The sequence below is a fragment of the Cibotium barometz genome, chromosome 50 (assembly GCF_041138505.1).
Source record: "Cibotium barometz isolate CiBa-2024 chromosome 50, ASM4113850v1, whole genome shotgun sequence".
Lineage (NCBI taxonomy): Eukaryota > Viridiplantae > Streptophyta > Polypodiopsida > Cyatheales > Cibotiaceae > Cibotium > Cibotium barometz.
In genome coordinates this window covers 17,450,959-17,464,503 of record NC_141095.1, presented here as the reverse complement: position 1 = coordinate 17,464,503, position 13,545 = coordinate 17,450,959, and the positions used below count along the sequence as shown (strand labels likewise).

The window sequence follows — 13,545 nt, the reverse complement described above, 5'->3', positions numbered from 1 at the left end:
CAGGACAATCTTAAAGGCAGACATCATATAGCCTATGGGTGTAAATTTCAACCCGCATAGGCATTTTTTTTCATGAAGGAATTTTTCGTTATGCAATAAAGATAAGGGTAGTAGGAAGAAATTATAGCATATATCATGTACATATGTGGTGGTGGCAAAAATTCATATTATGTATATGTTGATGTTTGATGTAGATAGCCATCATCATGAACGTAGGTGATGGTATATCTAAGAGTAGTGTAGGAATGAGTTCTAGTTATAATTATTTAGAGTACATGTAAAGGATGTTGAGAGAGGGTATGTCTAAGGGTAGTGTAGAATGAATTCTGGTTATAATTATTTGGAGGACATGCGAAGGATGAGAGATGTAATCTTCGCTCTTGCGACATTGTCTTTGTGTACAAAGAGAAAAGAGAGGAGCTGAGGGCTTTTGGAATGGTAGTAGAGAAGAGCTTGGAGCTTTCACAATGACGATAGATTCAAGGTCTCCTATGCTAGAGAGCATACTACTACACAGAGGCATGGCAGAGTCCAGGCTCACATGCACCCCCCTCCTCGACACATAGATGGTCCCACCACGTGTATTCGCTTATAGTTCTTCAGCTTTAAATTGAATTGTAGAACAAAAATTAGGATTGGCGAATCAATCCATTCGTAGTTTTCTAAATCAATGGAGCCTTGCACATCTGGATTAAAACCGATGGATTACAGGTCATCATGGATTATCTCATCTAGTTCTTTTGTTATCATGAATTTTTGGCATCTACTATGTAGTAGCGATATTATTTATGATACAAAGGTTACATGGTTACATAGACAAGCATTTTTTTTAATGACCTCCTCTCAAATTTGTAGTCAAAGGTTGCGACCATATGTGTTTTTCAGGTCAGCCCTATTAATCCTATCTTCTATCAAAGTTGATGTTTTATATTAAAGTGATGTAAAACATTAACTTTTCCACACAACTTGATGTTTTGCATCAAAGTTGATTCAAAACATCAACTCTACCATAAAACTTGATGTTTTGCATCAAGTTTCAGATGCTCCGGAAGAAAGTTGGAGGATCGAAGGTCGATTTTCACAAACGGCATGTTTTAGCAATTTTGTCCATGCAGCTAGCATGCTTGGACGACCTATTCCACAAATTTTGAGTACCAATATGACTATGTTTTGATGCGATGTGCAGATGTCACAAAACGAAATGTACCAAATCACTTTGATAGAATCACTAAAACAAGTTGTTTGTAAAAATCGACCTCCGATCCTCCAACTTTCTTCTCCGGAGCACTGAAACTTGATGCAAAACATCGAGTTTTGTGGTAGAGTTAATATTTTGCATCAACACTTTGATGCAAAACATCGAGTTGTGTGAAAAAGTTGATGTTTTGCATCAACTCGATTGCAAAACATCAACTTTTAGCCTAAAAGTTGATGTTTTGCATTGAGTTGATACAAACATCAACTTTTCCACAAAACTCAAGTTGATGCAAAACATCAAGTTTTGTGGAAAGTTGATGTTTTGCATAACGTTGATACAAAACATCAAGTATTGTAAAAAAAGTTGATGTTTTGCATATAAAATTGATGTTTTACATCACATTGATGCAAAATATCAAATTTTCATAAAAGTTAATGTTTTGTATCAAGTTAATGAAAAACAGCAACTCTTACCAGACAAGTTCTTACTCAACATTAAGATTGGCCGTAAATAATGTAGCTAAAACATCCTTACCATGTGTAGTAACCAGCAAGATTCGAACCTAAGTCCCTACCTGATATTTTATAAAAAAGTATTTTGGAAAGTATTAAACTTTTGTTTCTTAAAGTGAGCTTTTTCATGCTTTCTAAACTCATTTAATACCTAAAATTACCATTTAAGTCCTTTTTGTCACATCTTCTTTAGAAATGAGTGTGTAATCATTTTTCAAAATTAGACAACTTTTAAATAGCTTATTCATGATATTTTAAAATTCATCTGTACATAATGAACTCTTTTTAAAAAAGTATATATTATCAATTAAGAAATTGTTATACTCAAGAGCTTAAAAATGGATTTTAATACTACTCTCATCAAGAGCCAAAATAGGGTTTTGTAATTAAGATAATAACTATATCAAGATAACGCTTTTGTAATATAATAATATAAATAGTTTTTTATAGTTGCACTCTGTAGCACATCCTCAATCATGTTAACATGGCAGATAACCCAAGGAGTTTAAGCTTCAAGCGTACACATAGAAGAAGAAAAAATGTATTTGTGGATAGTGAAGAAGAGGATGCCTCGCCTACCTTCTCAGGGAAAGGCACATCAACTAGTGATGGTGTAACAGTGGATTGAAGATGGAAATAATAAATATTGTCTCTATTTTGACATGTTTTTTGAAAACTTATTGTTAGATTTTCAATTATAATCTCAAAAAGTAAGCAAAATGAAGTCTTTTTTTTCCATGTCGATTTTTGTAAGAAACGTGTAAAGTGCCAAAAATATTATCATTTTTTGGCAGTGTTGTACGCATCATGCGTAGACCACTTTTTAAAAAGAGGTAAAAAACTGAACTTTTTTTATGGTGTCTTTGAAAGATGCCAAATGTTTCTCATTTTCAAAAAATATTACCTATTTTGTCCGCAATAGTGTTCTAATTTGTGGGTATTCCATTGTTTTTGTAGAGAGCAATACCTGAGCCTCCCCATTGAAGCTAGCTTGTAGATTGGACACCACTTTAGCTCACATGTTATGCACATTTTTGGAATTGTATAGATCTTTTTTGCACCTATTTTAGGCATGTATAGTTTGCTTGCATATGTGGCAACTTTTTTGTATACAACATTTATCTATAAGGATTGATTGGTGTATCTTTGTGGTTTGATATCCAGTATTGAAACTTGATTTTCTATCAATGCATCTCTGTTTGCCTTAATTATTTAAGTTTGTGTAAATCTTCAATGCAATAAAGTCTTGACATATTTGGCATAATGGTGTATCCAGGTAACTAGAGGCACCATTATGCAAAAAACATTTATTCCTGCATCCATCAGAAAAATCATCGGAACGATAGTCGATATTTGTTTGTGTCCGTCAAAATTTATGGCAAGAAATTGCCTATGTTCGTTGCTATATGTGTCGCACAATAAACATTGGTATATACGTCAAAATGAGCATCATAAACGATTCATTTTCGACGTTTATTTTGACATTTATTGTGACATCGATTTCGACGCTTGTTTGGATTATGTTTCTGACGATTTCATAGCGACGCTTTTTTCAACATACATATAAACGATCCTAAATTTTACAAAAAATTCTTTTTCGTCACAAGAAACGTCGGTATTTGCTTGTCTTGTATTGAATTATCAACCAATCAAAAGTTTTCAAAAGTTCTAAAATTTTCAACTCTCCTACAAATTGCATAGAGGTAGCTCCTATGCATAGAGGTAGCTCCTATGCATATCTCAACAAATCAAAAATCATATGATTCCACCCCAAAAATTCTTCTTTTTGCCTTGACAGCAAATTTCAGCAAGTAGATAAAACATGACTCAAGATTCTTCTACAAAATTTCATGACTCTTTTAAAGTCTTCTTCAACACATTATTACTTAGATTATTTCGGCACCAAGGAGTTATTTTGCGAGTTATCTTCTATGTTGGACACATTTCGTGGGAAATATTCTCGAGTTTTTAAAAACTTCTAGAACCACAGCTTTTTGTTGACTATTCAACATCAACAAAATTATTTCTGCCACTTGTCTTTTGACATACAAGCTTTACTTCAAATGTTTTACCAACTTCTCAAATTCAAGCATATCGGCGACATTTTATTACTCCTGTGCATCAGATCAGGTGCAACGAGATTGGACATATTGCATCGAATTGCCCACCAAAGTTAAAGTATATTTCACTTAGGATAAATATGATCGATGATGATGAAGACGAATATTCTTACTACGACGAGTATTCCGACTCCTAAGGTAACATATTCATTTCATTTGATTATTATTATAATAAATTTTATTTAAGACTTCTTGTAAATTTCAAGGAGAGATTTTATTCATCGAAAGTAGAACTTCTTGAAGGAACTGGCCCTTCCATCTTGAACTATGCTTTATCAATTTCCACTACTTATTAGTCTTGTGGTATGGGACACAAAGATGAATCTTGTGTGTCAAGGATTCCAATGCATACTTATCTCTAGATTTATGTGGGATAATTTCTAGTGGTATGGGACACTAAAATTTATTACACATAGAATTCCTTGATAGAGTGTCTATTTTGTCATAATTAGAGAAGATACTACAATTGTTTTAGTGTAAGATATTGATCTCCTTGATAGAATGTCTATCTGTCATAATTAGAGAAGATACTATAATTGTTATACTGTAAGACATTGATCTCCTTTTCTCACAATAAGAAAACACACAATTATGGTAAATTGCTTATCCAGGTAGGAGGAATAGTACATAATATCCACCCTTTAGCCGAATAGGGACAATCGGACGCTAGTGTATCATGCTAGTGAATTGGTATCATGGGTGACCCTGTATTAAATACTAGTTACCTATTCTTATTGGTAAAGCTTGAGACCATGCTTGATGGGTGTATGTTGTTGAAGTGTAATAAGTAGTGCCATGCTTGACGACTGTGTGTGGTCAAAGTGAAACAAGTGGACTATGCTAGGCAACTACACATGATTAAAGCGTAACAAGTGGTTTACGAAATGATGTACCATGCTAATTAAAGTGTAATAGGTGGTAATACACGCCATGCTGGATGATGTGTAAAATGATACTCTCATCAAAGTGTAACAAGTGGTGAGTGTATGTTGTGTTTGTACCTATCAATGTTTCATATTGGGATTAATTGTTATGATAGCAATTAATTGGAACAACTAACGTGTTTACGTTTGTGAGATAGGTGATGAGAAGTGCATGTGCCGCATATGGAGGATCTTGTGTATATTATCTCGGATTATTATTACTCATATGAGTTATTTTTGTTGGCCATGTGTCAAATGATTGTACATATTATTCATGCATGCTTATGCGTGGTGTTGCTATATTGCTAGCACATATGTTAGAAGAGTTTTTGTTATTTTACACATTGTGTAAAAAGACAATAAGTGGCCTCTATGTGGTAACAAAGCATCCATAATTCTCACTAGTCCCAATTGAGCCATTCTATTGAATTTTGGTCGCTCAACAAGTTTGTCAGGCCACTCCAGAAGTCGTGAAGTAGCCAAGACCTCACCTCTGCCATAGAATTGAACTGCAATATGAAGACTTGCAGTTAGGGTGTGCCAAGACCTCCTTCCACGAGATCTGCAAATGAGAAACGAGAGGTGAAGCTTGCAGTTAGGGTGTGCCAAGACCTCCTTCCATGAGAACTACAATATGAAGGCTTGTAGTTAGGGTGTGCCAAGACCTCCTTCCACGAGATCATCAAATGAGAAACGAGAGGTGAAGCCACCACTCGAACCTATTGGGAACCATTCACTACATCCCACCGTGTGCCATCAATCCTGGTATTAACATGCACAAGTGCGACCTCCTCTATGAGGGCCTTAGCCATTACCACCCATGGCTCTTGAGATACACATATATCTTGCAATAAAGGTCATCTCCTATAGCGACCATATGTAATCTGACATCTAGTAGGGCTGCCCCTCCACTCCTCTTCGGAGGAGTAGTAACTCTCTCTCTCTCTCTCTCTCTCAGCTCTCCATCTTTGTGCCATTACACAAGATTAAATTATTAGTTTGTGCATGGATGGTAAAAACTCTGTGATTCCAAGTATTTCTATAAGGTAATAAATCAAAATAGTAATTTTGATTTTTTTAAAGCAAAAATACATCCCCTTCATAAAATATTAGGATAGAGGGGCCAAACACCCTTGATGACTTTAGTGTGAATAGGTACATATGGATGGGTTGACACCCTTGAAAAATATTATGGTAGAGGGACTATTGATAGCCTCACCCTCACTTTATTCTACGCAGCCTCCAATATTTGAAACACCACACTCCAAAAGTAGAACAAAAATGTAATGATGTTGCAACACAATGCAAAATCCGTCATACTAGTGGCCCTCTATTGGAATAATATTCCCTTTCTAGGTAAGATTATCAAAGTAATTCGCTCTAGTAGCTATCCATGCTATTTTTGTGCCATGTTTTAGAAATGATATGCCCTTAATCTTCTTCTTGCCTTTATTGAAAGGAATTGGTACTCAATTGTGCGCCATCACTTCCTTTATTATACCCAAGAGGCTACGCCCTTAATCGAGGGGATGCCTTAGATTATTCGTTAGGTGTCAAGTTAAAAGCCCTTAATCGAGTGGTTTTAAAAAATGAGTAGAGGAGCATGTTTATTCGAGGGGCTGACTTGGATTTCGTTAGGTGTCACTAAAAGCCATGTTTCGTTACGGACAACGTAAATTCGATGGCAGCTTTAAATGTAACCTTGTCATTCTATAACTTTGCCCCAATAATTTTACCTAGCCCTGAATTTAAAGGTTCAAATTTTTGAAGTTTACTTATAAAACCGATTAATCTATGCATTTTTTCAATAAAAACTGGTTGGGCTTGAAGGTCATCCTTTTTTTCACTGGTTAAAAAGAAAGTTTATTTTTGACACTCGCCCAACGATATTTCGTGGGTCATTATAATGTTAATAAGTCTCCCTCCGAATGCAAGAAGTGAGCATGTGTGGGTCCTATGGCCAAGTGAGAGAGAAGGCAACAAGAGTTTGAGTGAAAATGTCCGACATCTTCTTTTGACATATTGAGGAGGATGACAGCACGGGTGACGACCTCGGATACTGATAGTTTGCAGCTCTATAAGACTAGCGCGCGCGCATTCCCCACACACACACACGATAACACAGAGAAGAGAGAAGGAAAACCCGGCTTGTGGAGAGAGAGAGAGAGAGAGAGAGAGCGCTCTGAACCCACGCTTGCGGAGACGACGATGGGATTTGCGCTGCCCGAGATCTGTTACCGAGATGTAGTGCTTGCGCTGCTGGTGGTGCTGGGCGCCCCCCTTGTTTACACGCTGTGGACGAGCGTGGTGGTAGGCATGTGGTGGCGGCCTCGGCGCATCAGGCGGATGTTTGAAGCGCAGGGGGTGAAGTGCATGCCCGGCCGCTTCCTGTATGGCAACCTCCCAGAGATTGTGGCCATGTGCAGCGATGCCCGCTCCCTCCCCATACCTCATCTCTCCCATGACATCGCCCCCCGCATCCTGCCCCACTACTACAACTGGCCCAAAACATACGGTAAGCTTCATTTTCTTTTCACTTGATCAGATAGATATTACTCTCGGTTGTCACCCTGCCCAACTCGTAAATAGGGCATGCAACCATCTTAACAATGGGTGGAGAGTCTCATCTTGTCATTTTTTTCCTCTAGTTCCTGGTCATCCTTGAGAATGGCTACCCTCTTGACTTCCTTGTTTCTTCTTCTTTTGCTCCTTGACCTTGTAGGGTTTACTCTCAGTTGGTTGCTTCTCCTCATTTGCTTGTTTATTGACGGCTTGCTGGCTTGTTATATGGCTTCATCATTGCTCACCAGCACTGGGGGCTCACTCAGTCCAACCCCCATCTACTGATTGATATTGTTCACTGAATAACTTCCAATTATTACAAGTCCACAATGTTAGATATGGATAGGAATCTCCTCGCTTCAAGACCTCATGAAATAGGGGGATGTTTGACAGTCCAAAGTTGTGTCCATAGCTCAATGTTCCTATAATCAACACACCCCTCAGCTCTAGCCTCTACACACACACACATGCACATACACAGTTTTCTTATTGTTGCTGGTTTGCTATCATGACAGGTGAGCTCTTTGTGCATTGGCTTGGTTCTCAAGCTCGACTCATCCTAACAGAACCTGACCAGGCCAAGGAAATATTGTCCAACAAATTTGGGCATTATCAGAAGAATCGTGCAAGGCCTGATACTAGAGACTTGGGGGGAAATGGGCTGACGGCTTTGGAGGGCGAGAAGTGGGCTCAACATCGGCGCATCATGAACCCAGCCTTCTTTCTTGAGAAGCTGAAGGTAGCCTCAACTTCTAATATATGCAGTAAGTTCTGTGATGGCGATAAGATTCATGTCGTCTGCCATGATATGTGACACATAACATTTTCCATAGCATGGGACACATAACGTATGCCATTATACATGACACATAGCATGTGACATTACATATGAAATGAAATTATCTGATTTATATCACTTGTGTTTTGAGGGTGACTGGAGTGCAACATTGTGAATACCTTTTCATGCAAGGGTTTATTGAGCCTAACATCATGGTTGGGATCATGTACACTAGTCCATGGCTCCTACGATGGCCGGGTGTACGGTTGCAATGATGGAAAAATGGGAAGCCCGAGTCGAGAAAGAAGAGGAGATTAATGTTCATGCAGACTTTAGAGCTCTGACAGCTGATATTATTGCTCACACTGCATTTGGGAGCAGCTTCACAGAAGGCAAGCAAGTGTTTGAAATGCAGCATGAGCAGCAGATCCTCTTAGACGAGGTCAATCGCACTGTATATATCCCTGGATCAAGGTGAGAAGCTGAGAGCAGAATTAATGGCTTTCCAGTTCTCAATGTCCAGAATGTTCTAAACATATGCTTTTTGACCTTTCTTTGAGGCAGATTTCTCCCAACTGCGCGAAATCGGTACCGCTGGAAGCTCAGCAATAGAATTGCCAAGGTCCTTGGCCAACTCATTGAAAAGCGCCTAGAGTCCTCTGATATTGGTCGTGGAGACATGTATGGCAACGATTTGCTTGGCCTGATGATGGCGGCTAACAAGGGAGAGCTCCAGGGAAACCAGAAGAACCTGAGTATGGGGATTGATGAAATCATTGATGAGTGCAAGACCTTCTTCTTTGCAGGGCATGAGACGACATCAACGCTGCTGACTTGGACATTTCTACTGCTTGCAAGCAGTCCGGAATGGCAAGAGCGTGTTAGGGAGGAGGTGCATGCGCTGTGCGGGACAACAGAGCTACCGACAGCCGAGTCGGTAAACCATCTGAAATTGGTAAGTGGCAGATGATCAGCCTAGTTGACCGTGGCTTGAAAAACAAGAAAAACTGAGAATGTAATGGCTAACAAAGCATCTTTGCTTGCAGGCAGGTATAGTGCTGAATGAGGCACTGAGATTGTACCCTCCAGTAGTGGCCATGTTTAGGAAAGCAGGCACTGATATGAAGCTGGGGAAGATCGAAGTCCCAGCAGGGACGACGTTGGTAGTGCCAATACTTGCTTGGCACCATGACCAGCGGTGTTGGGGTCCGGATGCTAACGAGTTTCGTCCTGAGAGGTTTGGGGGGGGTGTTGCCAAGGCAAGTGCAGTGGCTGGGGCTTTTATGCCATTCTCCATGGGGCCACGCAGCTGCATAGGGCAGACATTTGCCATGCTCGAGGCCAAAGTGGTGCTTTCCTCCATCTTGCAACGTTACAGTTTCCGCGTTTCCCCTAACTACCGCCATGCCCCCACCACTGTCTTGAGCATGCAGCCCCAATTTGGAATGCCGCTGATCTTTGAAAAGCTCTAAAAATCAACATATGAGTGCAAACTTTATAATAATAATAGAACTATTCTGTCGAAGGTTACATACCATCTTGGATCTATGAACCAGAATGCGAAACACCTGGGGTATAGTGTAATCTTGCATTTGTGAAAATATACGAAGAAGTAATCAATGAAGGGGTCAAGGCCCGACGCCCGCAAGCAAAAGTGAAGAAGAAAAAGATTGTTGTATATCTCTATCAAACTATTAAATCTCGAATAGATCTTAATCAATTATAGCACGTACCTTAGGATGCAACTAGGGTGAAGCACAATACTTTACTAAAAATTGCCGGAAAAAATGTTTTCATGCATTCCACATTTCATCTCATGCACGTGCATTAGCAAACTCCTAAATCCTCTTGATTTTCTATTTGAGAAAATGGGGGGAATGTAGGAATGTCCGCCTGTGAGTGTGAACGGTTGTTGCCACCCGGTAGATCTCAAACGTCTCATGCAACATCATGCAAGATCTATATATGTAACTCCTCATATGATAATAAAAAACATGCTAGTTTCCCTATATCACGTCTCTACATTTATGGCGGTACAACATGTGCACTACATATTTAGGGAGTCTCCTACAAAACTCTTATAGTCGGACAAGTCACACCTTCGTCCTCAAGTGGAGTAGGGTTTTGTATCCCTATGCAGATTGGGAAGAGCCAGACTAGAATCATCCAAGTATTGTATGACCCAATCAAATGGCCCAAGTCATACACAACTTGTGCATTTAAGTGGTGATTGAGAAGAGCAAGACTAGAATCATCCAAGTGTCATATGACCCACGCAAAAGGCCGAAAGTCTTACACAATTGGATGTATTACATGTTGGTTGCTTTTACTTTTAGAATTTGACTTTACAGTCATTGTGAGAGGAAGGATCGTAACATGCAAGATAGACTCAATTATGTTATATTATTATGCTACTGATTATTTCACTAAATGGGCAAAGGCTAGAGCCTCCGGAAAAGTTGACTCTTTATGTATAAGTCATTTTGTTACGTACCTCATAGCGGCTAATGGGGAGCTCGACCGGCCTTCGAGACCATCCACCAGAGCGTGGGTGCCGAGCAAGCCGGGGTTTAGGGGAGAGGGCGCTCGAGCGTCGTCTTGTGGGCGATCGGACTGTTGAAATTTGAGCATAATGATGAGCTATGGTGGATCATACACTAGAATCAACATCATTAACAAAGTGATTAGTAAATGATTAAGACGTAATTAGTGGGTAATTAGCAAATAGATTAATGTAGGCATGGATACTCAAAAACCAGCAAATTCTCATTAGGGCTATGCCTCAATTTATAGAGTTTACATCAAGCATCAAATCCCATTGATTTCTCCATGATTCACTCCCAGAATAGATTAATGTAGGCATGGATACTCAAAAACCAGCAAATTCTCATTAGGGCTATGCCTCAATTTATAGAGTTTACATCAAGCATCAAATCCCATTGATTTCTCCATGATTCACTCCCAGAATATCTCCACCTCTTGCCTGATTCTCTTTACCTCTTCTCTTTTCCCTGAATATCTCCCAGAATAACTCCACACTCCTAAATTCTCTCATGCTACCCTTTATTCTCTCCCAGTAGATTCTTCTCACCTTTTCACAGGTTCTTTCACAATTACATCTCCTCCTTTACAGCCTCTAACCAAGGGCTTGTTCCCGCACACACCTTATTCACTTGTATTTTTAACACCTCCCCTCAAGTGAATACTCCTAGTACACCTAGACCCTATACCAAGTTTGCCTCCCCTTACTTGATAGTCCGCGACTAGTGTCTACTTCTCCCCTCAAGTTATCTTAGCACACTTGGACCTTGTATCAAGTTTCTCTCTTACTTGAGAGTCCGCGACCAGTGCCTCAAGTCCCTAAACTCATAGTCCTTGACACTCTCTCTCTGTGTGTCCAAGGTTTACTATAGTTGCCCGCGACCTTGACTAAAGTGCTCACACATACATCTACCACGTGGCCTACATCATCGGTGGCTCAGAGGTGGTTTTACTTTGTTGGGACAGGTTACATTGGGTTGTGGGGTCTCTCTCTCTCTCTCTCTCAGAGATTTTCACATGGCTCCTCACTCTTTGGAGCCTCACATCTTCTCTTTTCTTCAGTCTTCTTGTCGTGGCAGCATCTCTCCACGCATCCGTTTCTTCTTTCAGTCTTCTTGGGGAAGCTTCTCTTCTCGTGTCCATGTCTTCCTTTAGATCTTCTTGGTGTGGATCTTCTTCTTGGAAAGAGATATTCTTCTTCTTTCATGGCTGGGGCCATGAGCTCGTCCGTCAGGTCTTTTTGCTCCATGTGAGCAACATGTTTAAACATTTTGTTGACAGTTCTTTTGGGCTTTTTCTGTTTATCTTGTGTCATTATACAATGCAAACCCAAATTTATGCGGGAGGTCTTACCTTTTGCCTTATTTTGGACAAGGGCAGTGTCTGATCCCATATTTACACTAATGCAATGTGCCCAATACATAATGCGTATAGCATCCATTCTTATGCACATTCCCAAATGCAACTCTGGCTGTGAATAATCTTGAATTTGAGTGTAATTTGCAGGCATTAACCAAGGGTTAAATGCAAAATGATGATTTTCACAATTTTATCAGCACAATTTTACTAGAAATTACATTAAATCAAGGGTAACCAATTTGTACGGGATGGTTGGAGTATCAAACCAACTCCGATTTGCAATCTGAAGCTTTAGGGATCTGTATCACATACCTAATGGTTAATTTGAACTCTCAATTGCACCAAAATATAGTGATTAGCATTGATTAATCATTGATTAGTAAATTAATACTCTGGTTTGTGTGTAAAAAACAGAGTATGCGGGGAGTCCAGATCTGGTGCCTTCCACTTCAAATGAGCTCAAATGCTTTCAAAGGCATCAATAGCAATGAGTCTAGTAGAGGATTAAGCCAAGAAACACAAGATTTGACCAAATATTGAAAGCTTAATCTCTGTTTTACCAAAGTCACCTGCAGATTTGATGAAGAGCTTGGATCTCACTGTAGACTTAATGAAATTGAATTCTGTCTTCACCAGCTTGTAGAGCATGCTTGATTACACCTTGGGCTAAGAGGAATTAGAAGGATTTGAGTTGATGAAGGAGAAATCTCCAATCTGCTTCAGAAAAACGACGCCCAGTAATTAGAAAAAATCTACGCATATTCGTGGCGGTTTGCAGCGCCGTCTTGATGGGCTTGAAGCTAGATGTGTTGGCTAGCTTGTGTTAGAAGGGCAAGACCTAATGTTATGTGTGCAAGGGAATGGAGTCCTCCACTGGCTGGGGGTGAAGGGGGAAGTGAAAAACTAACTAAAAATTTGATTTTTTGCTAATTATCTACTAATCCTAATTAATTAACTAATGGGCTCATAAACCTAATTGATTTTAGGCATGGCTCTGATACCATGTTGAAATTTGAGCATAATGATGAGCTATGGTGGATCATACACTAGAATCAACATCATTAACAAAGTGATTAGCAAATAATTAAGACGTAATTAGTGGGTAATTAGCAAATAGATTAATGTAGGCATGGATACTCAAAAACCAGCAAATTCTCATTAGGGCTATGCCTCAATTTATAGAGTTTACATCAAGCATCAAATCCCATTGATTTCTCCATGATTCACTCCCAGAATATCTCCACCTCTTGCCTGATTCTCTCCACCTCTTCTCTTTTCCCTGAATATCTCCCAGAATAACTCCACACTCCTAAATTCTCTCATGCTACCCTTTATTCTCTCCCAGTAGATTCTTCTCACCTTTTCACAGGTTCTTTCACAATTACATCTCCTCTTTTACAGCCTCTAACCAAGGGCTTGTTCCCGCACACACCCTATTCACTTGTATTTTCAACACGGACATGTGTAGGCATGTCGGCCACTATGTATGTTCGGCTGTGGGGATCCCTATCCTCATTCTTTCAATGGATGAGTGGTGAACAAGAGCTCCTTC

General features: G+C 39.5%; 1 protein-coding gene across 1 annotated transcript; it reads left to right on the top strand.

Moving 5' to 3' along the window:
- Nucleotides 1–6,762: 6,762 nt before the first annotated feature.
- Nucleotides 6,763–9,822, top strand: LOC147609878 (cytochrome P450 734A1-like). Its single transcript, XM_086786843.1, has 5 exons — nucleotides 6,763–7,268; nucleotides 7,831–8,054; nucleotides 8,329–8,567; nucleotides 8,658–9,048; nucleotides 9,140–9,822. The coding sequence occupies exons 1-5, from the start codon at nucleotides 6,785–6,787 to the stop codon at nucleotides 9,563–9,565; spliced, it is 1,764 nt and encodes a 587-aa protein (XP_086642969.1). The 5' UTR covers nucleotides 6,763–6,784; the 3' UTR covers nucleotides 9,566–9,822.
- Nucleotides 9,823–13,545: the final 3,723 nt, after the last annotated feature.